Source organism: Ursus americanus, chromosome 21 (assembly GCF_024610735.1).
Source record: "Ursus americanus isolate L20-20 chromosome 21, mUrsAme1.1.p, whole genome shotgun sequence".
Lineage (NCBI taxonomy): Eukaryota > Metazoa > Chordata > Mammalia > Carnivora > Ursidae > Ursus > Ursus americanus.
Genome location: NC_142147.1, coordinates 53,194,426 through 53,209,526, shown reverse-complemented (window position 1 = coordinate 53,209,526; position 15,101 = coordinate 53,194,426). Strand labels below are relative to the sequence as shown.

Here is a 15,101-nt window from a genome sequence, read left to right as displayed (position 1 = left end):
CATGGAAGTCTCTCCTGCTGTCTGCGACCACTGGCCGTCCTGGACCATCATCTCATCGTCTCTATCCCTTATAAAGAATACACCCCCCCCCAGTGTGCATTCTCTGCTTTTCTGGGACAGAGGGCAGTGGATTCAGGAGTCACTCTCCATGGCATCAAGCATGTGTGGGTCACAATCCCAGCCTCCAAAGGCGCATCAACAATACAAGACCCTGTGAAGATTGCTTACCACATCGAGTCTCAGTTTCCCACTTGCCGAATGAGATCTGTTAGCCAGTCCTCCCTAGGGGCGGTTGTGAGGGTTCAGTGGGGCAATGTGTAGAAAGGCACAGCCCTGAGGAGCTCCAGTGAACATCCACCTCTTCCCCATCCTCTACTCGAGGGGAGATCCCGGCACAGACTGACTTGCTCCTTAAAGTGTGGTTCAGGGATGCCTGGGTGGCTCAGTTGGTTAAGCGTCTGCCTTCGGCTTAGATCATGATTCCAGGGTCCTGGGATTGAGTCTCAATTTTGACTCCCTGCTCAGCGGGGAGTCTGCTTCTCCCTCTCCCTCTGCACCCCCTCCATCATGTGTGTGCGCATGCTTTCTCTCTTAGATAAATAAATAAATCATATATATATATAGAGAGAGAGAGAGAGAGAGTGGGCCAAAGGCCAGCAGCATGAGCATAACCTGGAACCTTAGAGAAGACCTTGTTCTTCCCTGTCCCTTCCCCAGGCTGGCACCACAACCTCAAAAGAATGTTAAGGCAACAAGAGGGTTGAGGGGAAAAGCACAGAGACGAGCCCAGCCGCTCCCACCCCTTCTTCTGGATCCTCCTTCCCAGGAGGGACCCAGCCTAGGTGCCCTGCTAGCCTAGGGCTCGGAACCTTGAGTGGATTGGGGTCCTTGGCAGAGTTGGGGTTTCCTGAACTCTCCCGGCTTTGCTCCAGAACCACGGACAGCGCCAACCCTTGGTGGGGGGGGAGGTCCCCAGGTCTTGCGTCCTGGGTGGAGCGCCCCCTGGAGGCAGATCCCTGACCTGCCTCAGATGCGGACGGAGGAGGGCTGGGGAAAGGGACCGGCGTGATATTCTGTCCTAAGGACGGAGGTACTGGCCAGAGGACGTCCAAGCTTCTCCTTAGTCTCCCTCTGAAAACCTCCTCATCCTGGGGCCTTAGTTAACTCCAGAGACACAATGTATTTCTCACAGAACACGGGGTGCCTTGTCTCCCAGGGCTGACTCTGCCTTTACCCCCTCCAGAAAACCTTCTCTGTGTCCCCTTCCTCCCCTTCCTCCCCTCATTTTCTCGTGTGTTGACATTTGCTTTTGCTTTTTTTTTTTTTTAAGATTTTATTTGTCAGAGAGAGAGAGAGAGAACAAGCAGGGGGAACAGCAGGCAGAGGGAGAAGCAGGCTCCCCGCCAAGCAGAGAGCCCGATGCGGAACTCGATTCCAGGACCCTGGGATCATGATCCGAGCTGAAGGCAGACGCTTCACCGACTAAGCAGCCCAGGTGTCCCTGCTTCCTTGTACTGCCAAGGAACTTGATGACAGCACGTGATTTGTGATCCCGCTCTGTGCGGCGCTGCGGCGAGCTCTGATTCAGCTCCGTTGCTGAATGATGCATTAGAAGTCTGGTTGAGATGTTATATTGGGAGCCGGTGGGTCACAGAGAAGATTCTAACTTTTCCTTCATTTTATATGAAAGGTAAATATTCAGATGAGGGGAAGGCCTCAGTCAGGCCTCAAGGTCGGGGAAAGGGTGGTGAGTAAGGAGGGAAGATCCAGTAGCTACCACAGGGGAGGCCTCGTGGCGCTAAAGGAACCGTGGAGATGTCAGGACTCATTCTGAAGATGAGTGACTTGCCGGGCCCCAGGGAAACCTGAGAATGAGCCACGCACAGGTCCTGAGTTCAAACTGATGCCAGAAACCTGCAAACATCACAGCCAAGTCTGGGGCTGGAGCCAGGACCCCGCTCTCAGTTCTAGTGGTGGGCGGGCCCCAGGGACCCCTGCAGATTAGTGGGTTCCGCCTTGCTTTCTGGAGACTTCGTGTTGGACCTGGTCTGGGCTAAGAGCCAGAACAGAGAGAAGATTCCATTTCAGGTAAGTCCTGACCCCCAGACGCTCCTGCTCGGAGAGGGTGGTCCAAGAATTCTGAGTGGACGGGGACCCCACTCCATCCATATTCTGAGGGGGTGGGAATGCACTTGGGATGAGGCAACATGAGTGGGGGGTGGCAGGGGAAGGGCCCCCGTGACAGGTTACGCCAGTTCTGCAGTGAGAAGAGCTCAGCCTTCACCTCCCTGGTCATCACTGGGGAGAAGGGGAGCTTCTAACAGATGAAGGATTTGGGGGCAGCCCAATCCAGAAAGAGTGTCCAGATGCCCACTGCTTCTGATCTCCAGATAGAAGGGACTGATCTGGTGGTGTCAGGGGTCCCAGACCTGCCCTTCCAAGCTGCTGCTGCCCTGCTGGGAGCGTGCGGGGTAAGAGGGCTGTAGGACGTGTGACTTCACAGAGTGGCCTTGGTCTCCATTTGGGGCACAACTTGGAGAAGTGTGCAGGGTAGGAGCTGCAGTATGAGAGGTGGGGACACGGCACAGGACAAAGTGTCTGGGCATCCTTAGGCTCCGACCTTCTCTCATCCTGAGATGTCTGGGTTTATTCTAGAATAGCCTACATCTTCTGATTTGTGGAAACAGCCAATACATACCACGATCCTCCTGAACCCACAAACAGACCCGGTCCAAAGCTTCAGGAGAGGACCCTGGACCTTGGGCCATTTCCTTGGGGACCTCCACCTGTGACTGCTCGGTGAGCAAGAGAGGTGCCAGGATGGGGGAGAGTAAGACATTGCTCCTTTGAGACTTCTTGGAAGATATTGTCACAAACAGAAAATACGATTTCTGACTGTGACAATTAGGGGAAGGGCCTCAGTCAGGGGATTGGGTTGGCATGACAGACCCTCCTTGTGTCACACTTTTCTGAGCTCTGGACCCCACCCACTCCTCCCCTGTGCTGACTCAGATACCTGACACCCACACCCTGGGGACCCTGGAGTCTGGGCACAAGGGGAACCTGACCTCCCCATGCCAGGGCCTGGTGAGGGGGGAGGACACCCCACAACTTCTACTGGGAAGGGGTCACCTTGAGTCACCCTCCCTCCAACACACTTCAATGGTTGTGATGATGCAGACGGTCTGTGTGGGCTTGAATCTTCTCCACCCCAAAATGCCCAGGTAGGCTCAGATCCAGTGCGTGGCCGCTGGTTCTGGGAAGGAGCGTGCTTCCAGACACATTACAGAGTCTAAAACGTGCAAGAACAGGGGCACCTGTTAGGTTAGGCGTCTGCCTTCAGCTCAGGTCATGATCTCAGGATCCGATGATCCAGCCCCAGGTCAGGCTCCCTGCTCAACAGGGAGTCTACTTCTCCCTCTCCCCTCTCATGCTCTCTCTTATTCTCTCTCTCAAATAAGTTAATTTAAGGGGCACCTGGGCGGCACAGTCAGTTGAACGTCTAACTCCTGGCTTCTGCTCAGGTCACGCCTCATGGGTCATGAGGTCGAGCCCCACGTCGGGCTCACTCTCAGCACGGAGTCTGCTTGAGTTCCTCTCTCCCTCTGCCTCTGCCCCTCCCCCTGCTCTCTCTCTCTCTCTCTCTCTGAATAAATCAATAAATCTTCTTTAAAAAAGAATTAAAAAAATAGAATGTGCCAGAACAGGGCCAGAGCTAATCCACCTCAGAGACATCCAGACTAACAACTGCTCCGCAAGCTTGGGAGGTGCCCAGACGCGGGGACACCCAAGCTGTTTGTGACGACAGGGGAGATGGGGTGCATGGGGACACAGGGGATGGGGTGCGTGGAGGCTAGAGCGGGAGGGCATAGGGACCCCTGACTCATCTGTTGGGTCACCTGACCACCAGCTGGTGCAGCCGCAGAGCACACAGTCCTGTGGTTCAGCTCACGCGTTGGGGGCGGGGTAGCTGGTCCTGGGAGACACGAGACCTGGGGGAGCCCTCAGTGGGCGGGCAGAGGCCCTCAGCGCATGCAGGAAGCTCGACACACTCTCCAGTTCAGGCGACATGCTTCTGACAGCGGCCTGTCAGGATATTTCAAACCAACCTTCCTCAGGGAAAAAACAAATATCAGACGAGCTGGATAAAATTTTTTACATGTTTGGAGTTGACAGAGAGGAAACTTGCACCGTGAAGACGGAAGAAGCAGGAACTCAAAAGACGTGAGCCACTATTTAAAACCCCTTTTTCCCTCAAATAGATTGCTGATTCTGAGCAGTCACGGAGATGCTACGTGGAACCTTCGCGAGTCTCACGGGGCTAGAAAACTAAAAGACATAGTTGAGGGTTTGCCAAGGGGGAGGGGCCCTGGCAAACGTTACAGTCTTGTGGTTGGGACCCTAAGAGTGAGGGTAGACTGGAAATAAAGGACACCCCCATAAGGACTGAAGCCGGGTTTAAAATTCCCCTGATCCCTGAGTGCATTGAAGTGCCCCTGCCTGCTACAGACATGAAAAAATATTCTCTGGAGGAAGAGAATACTATCCAGAGTCTAGAATTGTCTCTAGGATTTGTCATAGCTGCGTCAGACAGGGTGGGGCTGGGGAAGCAGGCACGGAGGGAGGGAAGGAAGGGGACTGGGGATTTATTAGAGGACCCAGACCTTGCTCGATGGGAGAAGAGCTGGGAAAGGAGGGTTCTGGTGGGGGCAGGCATCATCCCTCCGCAGCTCACCTGAAGCACAGGTGCGGGGAGTGGGGAGGGACATGACCGAGTTTCCGAAGAATGTCCAGCTGCCAACCCAGAGCCCAAAGGGGGAGCTCCCAGAAAGTTCTCTGAGCAGCTGCTGCCTCTGTGAGCACCTGGCCAGGTGGGTGGTGGTGGGCTCGAGGCTCGTGTTGGTCATCAGGGCCCGCAGCTGGGAAGACGACCTGCGTGGGGAGCGAGACAGTGAACCGCCCCACATGTTACGTGAAGTTTTATACTTGTTTACATCAGGAGGGTAAGTCTCGAATTGGTTACTCCACCCTGCCTTGTGCTTTTTAAAATGTATTCCAATTCAACAACGGCATTTTCCATTTTAGTGTCTATTTTCTCGAGCACGGTGACGACGGGTCAAGTCCATGCCTGAAACGCCTGCGTCTGGATCCCCTGGGATCACGTCTATGCTGTTTTTCTCTTGGTATGCCATCATTTTGTCCTATCCCCTGGCAAACTTTTAAACTGAAGGTCAGGTATTTCTGTATGAAAAATGGTAGAGATTTTCTGAGGCTCGGGTGGAAATTTTTCCCCCTGGATTCTCGAAATCTCTAGAACTGCACAAGGGAAGGTTCTGTGATGATGGGAAGAGTGTGTCCGCACGGTTTGCTATGGCTGCCACCAGCCATGGAACACTTGACACGTGTTTAGTGTGACCGAGGAACTGAGTTTTGAATTAAATTAAAATTTTTTAAAGATTTATTTTTTTTTAAGATTTTATTTATTTATGTGACAGAGAGACAGCCAGCGAGAGAGGGAACACAGGCAGGGGGAGTGGGAGAGGAAGAAGCAGGCTCCCAGCGGAGGAGCCCAATGTAGGACTCGATCCTGGAACGCCAGGATCACGCCCTGAGCCGAAGGCAGACGCTTTAATGACTGCGCTACCCAGGCGCCCCCTAAAGATTTATTTATTTTAGAGAGAGAGAGACACCCTCTCCCAGCACACCTAAGAGGAGAGGGTCAGGGAGAGAGAAGGGAAGCAGACTCCTTGCTGAGCACGGAGCCCTTGCACGGGGCTCCATCCCAGGACCGAGATCATGACCTGAGCTGAAACCAAGAGTCAGATGCTTAACCGACTTAGCCACCCAGGTGCCCCTAAACTTAATTTTAATCAACATAAGTGTAAATAGGCTCAGTGACTAGGGCTACCCTACTTTTGTTTTCTGGCAAGCCAACAGAGCAGAGATCTTCACCTGTTCTGGGATTGAGTGTGTTTGAAGCAGGTTCTGGGGTTTTTGGGGGTGGGTCTACTTCCAGATGACCCTTATTCTAATTTGTGACCTTACTTGGGTCCTGACAGGTGCTTACTGGGCCTCTATTTTGTATGAGACCCTGAACCCCAAACTTTATTGACCCGGTTCCATGAAACTGTCCAGGGGAAAATAGGAACACCGTGTCTGGCTGACCTCAACGCTCTTCCCTTCACCCCAGATTCTGGCCCCTCGACTTCCTGCCCACCTAGTCCCACACGCCATCCCATCTCCTGTCACATGACACCGTTGAAACTCCACGCAGATCGCCAGCGTCTTAGCCTAGGCTTTCTGCCGGTTCCTCAGCCTTCTGGCCCCTGCAGCACAATGAGCTTCTGTGGACTCCTGGCCGCCTTGGCAGCTCTTTGATGTCTTCAAATAGATGGCTTTGTTATAGGTCTATTTTTTCTTTCCAGTTGCTCAGTGGCAGTGTTGTTCCGACACGAAATACTCCATCCCAGCTAGAAACCTCCCTTGCTTTATTTTGGTCTGTTCAAGTCACTTTCTCCAAAAGGCCCTGACCTCCCAGACTGAAATAGCGCCCCCTCACACCCTTTCACCTTATTCAGAGGGGCTGTCACATTATATCCTGATTTGTCTATTGCCCCTCTCCCGCAATACTGTAAGCTCCATGAGAGAGACAGGTTGTTTTTTTTTTAAGTTTATTTATTTATTTTTGGTAATCTCTACACCCAATGTGGGGCTCGAACTCACGACCCCAAGATCAAGAGTAGCACGCTCCACCGACTGAGCCGGCGGGAAGCCCTGAGTGAGAGCTTTCTGTCTTTTTTTTTTCCCCCAACAATCTCTAGAAATGCCCCTGCACACATTAGGGATTCAATGCATATTGAACAAATGATGCTGGCAATCTGGTGCGGTGGCAGTTCTGCCCTCAAACCTCAGTCCAGTTAGGCAGGACAAGACCCAGAGTGTGGGCGGGCACACATGAAGGGAGGACCCAGGGGCTGGGGCTTGGGAGGAGTCCTATGCCCTGGGCTGGGGGGGTGAGAAGGGAGAGTCAGGAAGGCTTCCAGAAGTATCTTGCAGGATTTGAGAAGGAAGATGGCAAAGGGAGGGCATTCCTAACCAGGGACCAGGCCAGCCAAACTTGGAGGGGGGCCTGAGAATGCCAGGTCTCTCCCTAGGGGTCATGCAGGAAGCTTTTCTGAGCCTCACACCCTCCTGCAAGTGCAGGGTAGCAAATCAGAAACCCAGAGCCCCCTGGTGGCCAAAATGTAGTATGACCCACAAAGTTGGCCACCATAATACTGAGCACACTACCAAATCCTCACAACAGCGCTTTGATGGGGGTTGGGGGGTGTAATTCCATTTCAGAGGAGGAAACTGAAGACCAGAGGGGTTAAGTCACCGACCCAGGCTCACCCGGCTCTGCCTCCATAATCTGAGGTCTGGGGAGCCCACCCAGCTGCTCCTCACCCACCAGGAGAGATTCAGGTGGGGGTGGGGAGCAAATCCACCGTCTTGAAGAGCTCCAGGTGCAGACCTGGTTTTGAGACCCCAGTTCGTTCCGTCTCCAGCTAGACCTCAGGCCAGTTACGGCCTCAGGACAATGAGATGGTGTGTGGTTTGGGTGAAATGAGACCTGTGGTGTCTGCAGTACGCACAGCAAAGACAAGCATCATGGTTACTATAAACCACCAGCGCCCACCAAGACAAGTGGTTTTGCTAATCCCACTACAGGCAAACATGACGCACAGTAGGTGCTCAAGAAGGCTTGGACTACCCTAAGCACGCCCAGAACTGGGCCGTACTAAGTAAGCAGCCCCCTAATTCCCACTGGCTTGGGAATGGGAAGTTGTTCAGGTCTCTTTTTTAGATCCAAGAGTCCACGTCTCAACCCCTCCTCCCTCAGACCCAGGAGTCCCGGCCTCAGCTTCTGCGGGGTCACCGGTAACCGGTCCCGTCCGTCCCCCTCCCAACCTCACACTGAAGCCCGGGCGGAGGGGGTTTATCCACAGCGCTCCTTACAGGCCGCCCCGCACTGCCCGGCGGCGGGGTCCGGCGCAGACCCGGGGTCGCTGGCTGGCGGGGGCGGCCCCTCCTCGTCGCGGCCCCCGCGGCCCTTGCCGATGGCCAGGCGGGGCCGGCCGCGCTGCAGGCCGTCCAGGAGGGCGCAGGCCTGGCACAGCGCGCGGCTGGCCAGCGCCCCGCAGCGGGAGCAGGCGCCGGGGGGCGGGGGCCGCGCGGCCGGGGCCAGGGCCAGGCGCTCGGCCGAGTGCACCAGGTCCAGCGCCGCCGACGGCCGCGCCGCCTCCAGGAGCTTCAGCAGGTGGCGCGCGTGGCCGCGGAAGGCCTCGGGCGCGTAGACGCACTCCTCCGAGAAGTAGTCGAGGCGGCGGAAGTGCGCGTACAGCACCACCTCCTTCTGCGAGGCCAGCTGCAGGGGCCGGCAGCGCGGCAGTGCGCCCCCCTCGCCCCGCGAGCCCAGGCCCCCGCCCCGCGCCAGCCGGCCCGCGTCGCCCCGCAGGAAGTTCATGAGCACGGTCTCCGCCATGTCGTCGGCGTTGTGGCCTGGGGGACAGAGGGGCAGCAGGTGAGGTGGGCGCGCCACCTTAGGGGCAGCCGGGACCCAGCAAGACCGGGAGCGAGAGTGGCACGCCGCGTGCGACCCGGCCACGGAGAGCCCACCCCCAGCACCCAGAGAGAGACGGGGAGGGGATGTGCAAAGTGGCAGAGTGGGTGACCAGGCGTTGGAGACCCCTCAACCCCCAGACCTGCGGGTCAACCAGGACCCAGAGGGTGCGGATGGGGTGCGGAGAACAGCAGGGAGGGCCAGACAGGGCCGTGAGGACCCCCAGGCACAACGGGACAGCCAGGTGGAGGCTAGAGGTGGTCACAGTGAGAAACTAGAGGGTAACACACACAGGCTCCCGGGGAGCCACTCGGGTGCCCTCATTTGCCACCCACTTATCGCCAACCAGGCCCTGCGCTAGTTGCCTTTTCACGACGGTAGTCAAAGTGTTTAGCGCTACAAATATTATCTCAGTCTCAGAAGCGGGCCTCCCACTGCAGAGAAAGCTACTGCAGTTGGCTTCTGATGGATGCTACCACTTCCCTCGCCTCCTTGTGCGAAGGGAGACACAAAGAATGTCATTTTTTAAAATGCAGGGAACCACAGCCCCCGACGAGTACCCCCACCCCTCTCGGTGCCGGGCCCCTCGGCTGCAGGGCCTGCGCTCACCCGTCACGATGTGCGTGGCTCCCACGAGGCGCGCCCCTTCCTCCAGCGCGCGGCGCCGCAGCACCCCGCAGAAGGTGCAGCAGGCACGGCTGCGGCCGGTGCCGGCAGTGCTGCGGGCCACGGCGTCCATCGTCCAGCCCCCGAAGAGGTCTGCGTAGGCCACAATGGTGAGTGGGAGGTCCCAGCGCGCCGCCTGCCGCCTCACGGCCGCCAGAGCTGCGTCCCGGTAGCCCCCGATGCCCTCGTCCACGGCCACCAGGCGCAGCGAGACGCCCAGGCGCGGCGCGAGCTCGCGCAGCACGTGCGCCAGCACCGTGGAGTCCTTGCCGCCGGAGGCGCCCACGGCCACCACGGCGCCGGGCGGCAGCAGGCGGCCCGCCAGCACCGTGTGCAGCACCTCGGCCTCGAAGGCCGTGCAGAAGCAGGCGCCGCACAGCGCTTGGCCGGAGCGCGAGCGGCGGAGGGCAGCGCGCGCCGCATGGCAGGAGGCGCACTGCGGGGCGGGCATCGCGAGTTCCGGGCGGGCTGGGAGGAGTCGGCTTCTCCTGGACCGGGAGAGAGGGGAAGCAGGTTACATGCGGATTCCGGTTTGTGGGGTTTGCAGGGTTGTTGCCTCCGGGGAGGCGGCCTGGATAGCGCGGAGTACACCCACTGCCTGGAATACTCTCCTAGTACTTGTGCAAGCTTGGCACCTTCAAGTCTCAGCTTAAGTGTTCATTATTCATTTGTCCATTCAACAGGTATCCTTTCATTGCGTCCCATCTATCCAACATGCGTTAGGCCCTGGGACAGCAGTGATCAGAACAGGAACGGTTACAGGCACCAAGTTCTAGTGAAGGAGCCAACCGATGGGTAAGTAACCAAGATACTTTACAAATATAAGGAGTAATATGAAGGAATTATCCTCTGAGCTGAAGCTGGAAGGATGAGGAGTCAGGTATTGGATCAGGGTGGGAAGAATGTTCCCGATAGAGTTAACAGCAAATGCAAAGACCTGAAGGGCAGGGCCTGTGCTCAGTTGTTTGGAAAGTAAGTTATGGTTGAGGAGGGGAGAGGATCCATGGCTTGGAGGTTGGCAGGGTGAGGAGTTTGGATTTCATTCTGAATGAGATAAGAACCATTGGATGGTTGTAAGCTGTGGAGTGGCAGGACCTGATTCATATTTTAACAAGATCCCTCCAGCCGCTGCGTGTGAATAGGGGGTGGAGAGTGGAGAGGGCAGACCAGTGAGGAGGCCCCTGCAATGATCCAGATGAACAATAATGTGGCTGAGGGCTGAGCAGAGGTACTGGAGGTGGAGAGAAGTGGTCAGATTCTGGATCTCTTCTGGAAATAGAGCAGGTGGGACTCACACAAGACTTGGTTGAGCGAAACAGTAGGTGAGAAGCAGAGAGGACTGACAACTTCAAGGTTCTAGCCTTGCACAGTGGGGCCATTTCGTGGGGAGAAGGTGGGGAAAGAGGAAGAATAGGCAAATACTGTGAGAGGCATAGGTTTAGGCCAGGGTATCTGTCATTTTGTCTGGGCACGGTAAATTTTGAGGTCCTTTGCTCTGGAAGTCTTTCCTGAACACTGGGCTGGGTCTGGCGCCTTTTCGGGGCTCCCAAGGCCGCCTGACGCCCCGCACACCAGCCCTGATCACTCTAGGTTGTAACTAGGATAGAGGAGGGTGCGCTGGAACCGCCCTCAGGTTGGGGGGTGGAAACGAGAAGGAGTCAGAACCGAGGCAGAGTCCAAAGCTGATCAGCAAGGACACCAGCTGCTTAGGGCACTCAGCCCCGAGGGTCGCCAGAGACAGGCGTTGGGAGATCACGGAGAGGAGTGCCGTATCTCCAGGAATGCCTACCGGAATGCGTGGGAGAGTAATATGGAGACCCTCACCTCCTACACGGGAGTACGACAAAGGGCCGGGATCGGCGCGCGGAGAAAGGGAGCACTCACGTGTGTAGAACCCGCGCAGTAAAGTCCAAGCTCGGAGAAAACGCGGAAGCGGGTGAAGGGACTACGATTCCCAGAAGGCTTTGGGTTTACCCGCCTACGACTCCCAGGTGCGGGTGGGGCGGATTGGCCAGAAGCGCCTAGTGCTCCGGGACCAGCTGGGCCCACACCCCGAGAGCCTCGCAGTGACGTGGCGCGCTCCGCCCACGGCTCCCAGAGCGCTCCAGGCCGGACCCGCGCGTCTCCCGTCTGCGCCTGCGCAAAAAGAGGTGGGGCGTCTGGTTTGTAGGTACCCCCCTCGCGCTCTGCGCTTTATTCTAAAGAAGCAATGGATGCTTTTTAGGTTTTCTGCCCTTTTGGGAGTGCGATGGGATTTGAGGTGCGGGTGGAGAGCTGTCGGGGTTGGGGGCAGAAAGGGATAGGGGTGCGCAAGGGCGAGGCAGCACGTGCGCTGCGCAGATTGCAGGGACTGGGCCTTGTCGCCCGGGACACGGGGTAGGCTTTTGCGCGCGCCCCCGCAGGCGTGGGAGTGGGTGCGGGTGCGCGCCGGCGGCCACGGCCTTGCGGGCTGGGGGGTTTTGCGTGCGCGGAGCTGACAGGAGCGGTTTGCGCTTCTCCACGCGCGCTAGTCTCGGGGAGTGATCCCGGTGAGCAGTTACGCACCGGTGTGGCTCAGTGACAAGTGCGCGCACCTGCAGCCTTGTGGGGTTGAAGGCAGAGCTCGGGATGGAGGGCAGGTGAGACCCATGAGATGGAAGGTTCCCGGGGTTGGGGTGCATTCTCCGAAGAGTCAGCCAGAGCTCTGCTCCCCTCAGTCGCTTTCCAGCCCCAAACTGCCCTTTCTCCTGCGTGTTATATTCCGAGATTTTCTTGTCTCTACCCCTGTGAGGCCCTTGATAGGGAGGATTGAGAGCGAAGGGTGGTGGGGGGACATTGGAGCGCCTGAAGCTGTCAAGAGGGTTGAACCCGGGTCATCGGGCTCGTACGTTAGTGATTTCCTGAGGCTTCCTGTGTGCCAGGTCCTGCCCTGGGGGCCACAGGGAAGTCAGGCGTGGCTGGGGGAATAAGGACGATGAAGCTTGATGTGGAGGGACCAGATGTCAGGGGCTGCAGGGACCCAGACGTTACAAGTGCTGCGAGCCAGGATATGGGGGAAAGGTCACTTAGCGCTTGGCACCATCTCAAATTCCTCCTCTGTAAAGTGGGGCTCGTAATAGCATCTGCCTCATAGACTGTTGGTGAAGATAAAGGAGGTCATATGGAAAGTGTTCATCAAATAGTAAACTTTTGTTATTTTCATCCCATTTAATTCTCATAACCAGAAATGGCTTTCCTTTGGTGACCAGGCCTCATTTTTCTTTTAAAGCAAGAAGTGGGGTGAGGGTTTCCAAACCTCAGGCAACCTACTGATAGTCTATACGTCAGTTCTCAGTTTGGGGGTGGCTTTGTACCTCAGAGAACATTTGGCACTCTCTGGTTCATTTTTGGTTGTCACGACAAGGAAGCAGAGGAAGGGTGTGGCGGGTGTTTGGTAGATAGAGGCCAAGGGTGCTGCCAGACAATGTGTACAGGATGGCCTCTCGCTGTAAAGAATTACCCGGTTCAAAACAGCAGTGCCGGGGCGCCTGGGTGGCACAGCGGTTAAGCGTCTGCCTTCGGCTCAGGGCGTGATCCCGGCGTTGTGGGATCGAGCCCCACATCAGGCTCCTCTGCTATGAGCCTGCTTCTTCCTCTCCCACTCCCCCTGCTTGTGTTCCCTCTCTCGCTGGCTGTCTCTCTCTGTCAAATAAATAAAATCTTAAAAAAAAAAAAAAAAACACACAAACAAACCAGCAGTGCCAAAGCTGAGGAGCCCTGGCCTAAGTGGTATTCTGCTGCCATGTACATTGGTTTTCTCACCCAGAAACTAGTATTACAAATTCAGGTGTTTCTGTGTTGGTTTTAGTCTCCTACTTGGCAAGTTTCTTCCACTAAATATTTGAGCAGATCTCAGCACCACCCACATACTTTGAGCTGAAAAACTGATAAAAAGGTTTGCCTCACGCTGGACATCATTGACAAAAAGAGGGTGTGAAAGCCAGCCTTGCCAGTTGACTCCATGCTCTGCTTGCTTAGTTGTGTGACCTTGAGTAAGTGATGAAGACTGTCTGTACTTGAGTGTCCTCCTCTGTCCAGTGAGGATGATAATAGCATTTTTGGGTTAAAGAAGTAAATGAGCTAACCTCTGTAAAGCCTTAAGAGCAGTGCTCGGTGCTTAGTAAATGCTTGGGCCTGGGGTGTTCTAGTTGCTTAGGTCACTTCCTGGGGCGGCCGTAATCGGAAGTGTTGAGAACTCTCAGTCCCTCCAGCCCTCAGTAGCACATTCACCAGCAAGCTGGCACGGTTTGGGCAGAAGTTCCTCATGGATGTTTTGCAAACATTTTATGTTTTGTTTGCTGCGACACATTAATATTCCAGTGGAAAAGACTGTAAGTTGGTGTCGGGGGCTTCTAGAAAGGGCAGAAGACGGTAGCTTCTCATCACTTGCAGGGTAAGGCTTCGTCCCTCAGTCTGGTGTTTGCAACCAGGCCCCTGATGACTTTTCAGGCTCCTGAGGCTGGCAGATCCCTCACAATTGCCAGTGTTTGCACATGCCATCCTCTCTTCCTGAAGTCTCTCCCTCCCTCCCCCTTCTCCTCCCCCTCACCACGCTGATTCCTATTTCTCATCCAGGTAGCCCCATGGATGTACTCTCTCTAGGAAGCCTGCAGGACCCCTCCTCCCTTGTACTGCATTAACAAGCCACCTCTGGGCTCCCACAGCCCCTGCTCCCTCGCTTTGTCAGAGGCCCCGTCACCTGAGCTGCCCCTAGCTCTCCCCTCCTTTCTTATCTCCTGTTACTTGCATCCCAGTGAGCGGAGCCCAGGCAGGAAACTTGCCATATGTCGCGGTGGTTAAGGACAGAAGCCACTTGGTTCAGAACGTGGGATTACCATCCTGGTTGTATAACTGGACAAGTTAGATTTTCTCACCTGTAAGATAGAAATAAGAATAGTACAGCCCTCATATGTTGAGAGCAGTGGTTTTCAACCTGGGACAATTATGACCCCCCAGAGGACATTTGGTAGAGACATTTTTGGTTGTCACAACTGGGGTAGGGGGATACTGGCGTCCAGCAGTGTTATAAACAGCTTATAACAGCTCTTGGGCCATAGTAAGTGCTCCGAGGATGTGAGGTACCATTACCACCACCGCTTACGCACACCAAGCTCTCAGGTCCCGTTGTCTCTCTCTACCTAGAGTGCCTGTCCCTCCCTTGGCGTGGGGGTTGAATGCCTACTTATCCCTGCCTAGTATGCGACCTCTTGGGGGAAACCTTCCCTGAGCTCTACACCCTATCCCCCAAGATACCCCCAACTGGGTAATGGAAAGAACTTCGAAGTCACACATACACACAGGCCTGGACTCAAATTCATGCTCTTTTTCTTTTTTCTCTTTTTTTTAAGATTTTATGTATTTATCTGAGGGAGCGGGGGGAGGGACAGAGGGAAAGGGAGAAGCAGACCCCCCGCTGAGCAGGGAGCTGGACGTGGGGCTCCATCCCAGGACCCTGAGATCATGATCCGAGCCGAAGCCAGATCCTTAATCCACGGAGCCACCCAGGCGCCCCTAAAATTCCTGCTCTTTTCTTACACCCGAGTGACTTTCGCCTTCAGTATCCTTACCTGTGAAATCAAAGGGTGGCTTTGAAGAAGAAATGGGCGCACGTTGGGTTAGAGTTCGATTAACGTCAGGACTCCCTTTGTGGATTATGTTAGTTTATAAAACCTAAAATCTTAGTGTTGGGCTTTTTTTTTTTTTTTTTTTAAGATTCTATTTATTTATTTGACAGAGATAGAGACAGCCAACGAGAGAGGGAACACAAGCAGGGGGAGCGGGAGAGGAAGAAGCAGGCTCATAGCGGAGGAGCCTG

General features: G+C 55.5%; 2 protein-coding genes across 3 annotated transcripts in view; one reads left to right on the top strand and one right to left on the bottom strand.

Moving 5' to 3' along the window:
- Positions 1 to 6,783: 6,783 nt before the first annotated feature.
- On the bottom strand, positions 6,784 to 11,283 carry LOC123777988 (cytoplasmic tRNA 2-thiolation protein 1-like). Of its 2 annotated transcripts, none has more exons than XM_045775111.2 (3): positions 11,153 to 11,283; positions 9,212 to 9,756; positions 6,784 to 8,541 (listed from the first exon to the last, which is right to left on the bottom strand). In XM_045775111.2, the coding sequence occupies exons 2-3, from the start codon at positions 9,717 to 9,719 to the stop codon at positions 7,979 to 7,981; spliced, it is 1,071 nt and encodes a 356-aa protein (XP_045631067.2). In that variant the 5' UTR covers positions 9,720 to 9,756; positions 11,153 to 11,283; the 3' UTR covers positions 6,784 to 7,978. The 2 variants fall into 2 exon arrangements, with proteins under 2 accessions (XP_045631067.2, XP_045631066.2); XM_045775110.2 differs by having other exon boundaries at positions 11,093 to 11,190.
- Positions 9,765 to 15,101, top strand: part of LOC123777989 (beta-1,4-galactosyltransferase 3-like) — an 18,516-nt gene continuing 13,179 nt past the window's right edge. The window contains exon 1 of the mRNA XM_045775113.2: positions 9,765 to 10,063. Within this exon, the coding sequence (XP_045631069.2) occupies positions 10,060 to 10,063 (4 nt within the window). The 5' untranslated portion in view covers positions 9,765 to 10,059. The remainder of the gene's footprint in view (positions 10,064 to 15,101) is intronic.